This window comes from Lactuca virosa, chromosome 1 (assembly GCF_052849685.1).
Source record: "Lactuca virosa cultivar CGN04683 chromosome 1, Lactuca_virosa_CGN04683_v6, whole genome shotgun sequence".
Taxonomy (NCBI): domain Eukaryota; kingdom Viridiplantae; phylum Streptophyta; class Magnoliopsida; order Asterales; family Asteraceae; genus Lactuca; species Lactuca virosa.
Genome location: NC_136426.1, coordinates 138,235,162 through 138,238,882, shown reverse-complemented (window position 1 = coordinate 138,238,882; position 3,721 = coordinate 138,235,162). Strand labels below are relative to the sequence as shown.

The window sequence follows — 3,721 nt, the reverse complement described above, 5'->3', positions numbered from 1 at the left end:
CATATCCTAACTGCTAACAAATGAGTTTTATTTTTATTTTGAGAAGATGCAGGTGTTGAAGAAGCATAGTTTTATAGCCAATAAAATATTTATGAATAAGCTATTATCAAAAATAAAAATATGAAAAAAGACACAAAAAATTAATTACCAACATTTTCAACATATGTTCTGAGATAGTAAGATACTGAGATCCTTTAGAGCCTTAAGCTCGACTGATGTCTCTTACACTCGTTACCATTTTTTGTGGATGTCAAACAAATAAACCATAAATACAACAAAACTGTAACATAAACCAATGACCTACAAGTGGGACATTTCATGTCACATATTTAGATAATCTATTTCGATACAATTTAGAATTTATTTTGAAGTCCATGAAAATATTGCCTAAAAGATCTCAGTGACAAACACGTGGCAATAGGTTTAGATCCGTCTCTCCTATTTTCTTGTTGTCATCAATCAGCTTCGAATAAAGAACAAATACTTGGCTTATGATTTCTAAAGTTTAAAAGCATCAAGATGTTGAAATTACGTAAAATTTTTAAGGCTTCTGAAGATCTTATCTTCAATGACATATCCCGATTGTCTTTCTCAAGAAGGCCTAGAGCATTTGTCACCTCTTCAAAACCTTTACTCAAGGTAAAAAAAAAATCAGATATATCATGATCTTGCTCTTATGCACACATTGATTGATTTATCATTTTGTATATCCATGAAAAACGTAATATGAAATAAGTTTTTATTGTTAAATTGTAAGTTTTGAGTTTTGAAAAAAAACAAGGAAATAAAACGATGTGAAAACCACAGAACACGGATGAGAAAGTGGAAGAAACATGTGCAGAGGTAACAGAAGCAGCTGAGGAAGTTAAGGAAGGATTCGAGCAGGTAATTTGTATGAATATATTACAAATATTAATGTTTAAAAATAATATAAAAGCATAATAATTAAGATCTTATAAGTGGTTATACTCAGGTTTCAAAAATGAAAAAAGATGTTAAAGGAAAGGTATTGGAGGCAAAAGGTGGTTTGGTAAAGCGGGCAAGGGAAAATGTGGTCGATGTTGCTGCCCAAAAAGCTAAAGAAAAAGTAATAAAAAATATCAAATGAGGAACCTGATGTATGTATCTCTTGAATGTGTTATATTCCATATTTTATCAAACTTATATGTTCTCTAATTAATACACTTTTGAATACAATCGATATTCGACTTGTTATGGGGAACCCTGACTTGAAAAAAGTTGTAAAAATGATTCCCTGTTGTTTGTCTTTTTTTGTTGTTGTTACAATCCAAAAATCTTTCAAATTTACAAAAATAGTCATTTTTGTTTGGTTTGGTTTGGTTTGTTTGTGTTATAAATCAAGAAAATATAACAAATCTTGACCTAACTGCGTCTGTTCTTAATCTTTTCTTACTATTAAACAACCAGTTTTAAGTCCTTCAAGTGCTTCTTGCTTTCTTAAAGCATCCGTATCAGAGTTTTTATGAGTTTTTATGGAGTTTTTTCATTAAAAAACTTTAAATCACTACAAGGATACGGAGCTATGCAGACGACACTTATCCCGACGACGATTGTCGTCGCTAAAAGTAACCCTATCCCGACGACTTGTCGTCGCCATACCTTTTGCAAACTTTGACCAATTTACTTTGACCAGGACCTCTGTTCCGACAACAAGTCGTCGGTACAAGTCTGGCGGGAACAACAAAAATATTCGCGGTATTCTGACGACATGTTGTCTGGATAGGGTCCGAATTTGTCGTCGCCATAGGGTGTTAATGTTGTAGTGAATAAAAAAACTTGTTTTATCTCTAAAATAAAAAAAAAAGAAAAAAACTTCAAGTGCTTCATTATGTTTTTTTTGGACTTAAAAAAAACTTTCTATTTACGATTGGTTAAAAGTTTGTGAGCCCCACCAAATTAATGAAAAATCTCAATGAAAAAACTTATTTATTAGACAAAATTGCAAGAATGGTCCCTATGTTATGTCAAAATCATATGTTTGGGTCAAAAAAGTTTGGACTAGCACCGGTGGTCCAAAAGTTTCATTTTCTTGCGAGTTTGGTCCAGTTTGGTTTGAACTTTTTTATAAAGACGATTTTGCCCTTGGTATTTAATTTTCCATTTTTATTTTATTACTAGCAATTAAAGAACAATTAAAAATAAAACAAAAATAAAATACTCTCTCTCTCTTTCTCTCTCTTACAACCCCAATTCCAGAGAGATATTGAACCCATTGTTATCAGGGTTTGAAATCAAGGAACCCTTGAAGAACAATTGTACAAAAAGTTCATCAAGAAATCATCATCGCTGCAATTTTTTAAACCTTGTTTTGTAATTTCTTTCACATGAGTTTCTCATCTGCACAACAACTTCGAAACTCATATTCATCTTCTTCTAGCTTTAACTCCATTACAACAGTTATTTACACCTAGTTAACGAAATTGAAACAAAAAAGCAAATAAAAAAATGTTCGATATCTAAATCCAAACCCCATATTCCAGATCATCATCGACGAATAAGAAATTCCAACAAAACCCAGATTGGAAAAACAAAGCTTCAGAGACTGATAAGAACCCATTTACTGAATTTGAAGTGATAAGTGGTTTCAATTTTCATATACAAACAATGATTAGAGAAACGAGAAGGGAGTACGAATCTTACTTGAGAGAGCTCGTCGATTTCTCAAGAACCAACTTGCAACAACAACAAAATCCTTTGAAAACTCCCACTTGAAGTGCTTCAATGACGGCATCGATTCAGTCTCCTTCGGTTCAGAGTAAAGGAGAAGTGGATATGAGGGATAGGAGGTGGGTGTTGGCTTCGATTTCAGTTTCAGAAAGAGGAAGACAAAGCTTTTTGGTTTGGATCTTATGGGGGATCCGACAGACTTTAGGGATGAATATACATAAAACAATTTCCAGAAGGAAACCTACATATACACACATACATAAATCGATTGTAGATTGGATTTTGTGGGTTTTCGTTTGAGAGAGAGAGATTGTTTCGTGTGTATGTGTGTTCATCAGATATAGCGTTCATGAATGTGAGTGTGTGTGTTCTTCAGTTCTTGATTTCGACTTTAGAAAAAGCACCAATGTCGTCCCACTAGGTTATGTATCCTGGTATATAAGATATTTTTATGCTGTAGTGATCTGTTAGATCTGTATCCTGGTTTATAGGATGTTGTTATGGGGTAGTGATATGTAGATCTGTCTGTTTGCCTGTTGACTGTTTATATTTTATCTGTTGCATATGTCAAGATAGTATGGTTTGGGTTGAGGCTTTACTGCAATATGCGTGAGCCAACAGACCGGGGGTAACCCAACCCGATGGATGTGGACCCTACGGTATATCAGTCCGATGACTGATTAGACCTGTTCCATATTAGCATTCCAGTCCTATGACTGATTGGGTCGGGGGTAATCCAGCTCGATGGTTGTGGGCCCGAGGGTATTTTATTCCGATGATTGATTGGACCTAGCATGCATAATTGTATAATTTTTTGGTTGTGTGTGGTACTTTGGGGGAACTCACTAAGCTTTGGCTTACAGTTTCGGTCTTATGTTTCTGGTACTTTAGATGATTGAGGGAAAGCTAAGGCATGATCGTGCACATCCTTCTGATTTTATGATATCTGATTTTGGGATACTCTTATTCACAAGTATTACTTTTGGGAACTATGTTTTGTAAACATTTATGGTGTTTGGTTGGATTTTAAGAA

The 3,721-nt window shown here is 34.0% G+C and overlaps 1 protein-coding gene across 1 annotated transcript; it reads left to right on the top strand.

Moving 5' to 3' along the window:
- The first annotated feature begins 489 nt into the window (after nt 1-489).
- Nucleotides 490-1,248, top strand: LOC145106838 (uncharacterized). The gene is made up of 3 exons (XM_079043768.1): nt 490-639; nt 808-885; nt 974-1,248. The coding sequence occupies exons 1-3, from the start codon at nt 520-522 to the stop codon at nt 1,106-1,108; spliced, it is 333 nt and encodes a 110-aa protein (XP_078899894.1). The 5' UTR covers nt 490-519; the 3' UTR covers nt 1,109-1,248.
- Nucleotides 1,249-3,721: the final 2,473 nt, after the last annotated feature.

Excerpts from the sequence above, each read along its gene's own strand:
- LOC145106838 (XM_079043768.1), top strand. The coding sequence starts at position 520 with ATGTTGAAATTACGTAAAATTTTTAAGGCTTCTGAAGATCTTATCTTC. Across the intron at positions 640-807 it reads CTTCAAAACCTTTACTCAAG|AACACGGATGAGAAAGTGGA; the intron begins GTAAAAAAAAAA and ends TGAAAACCACAG. Across the intron at positions 886-973 it reads TTAAGGAAGGATTCGAGCAG|GTTTCAAAAATGAAAAAAGA; the intron begins GTAATTTGTATG and ends GGTTATACTCAG.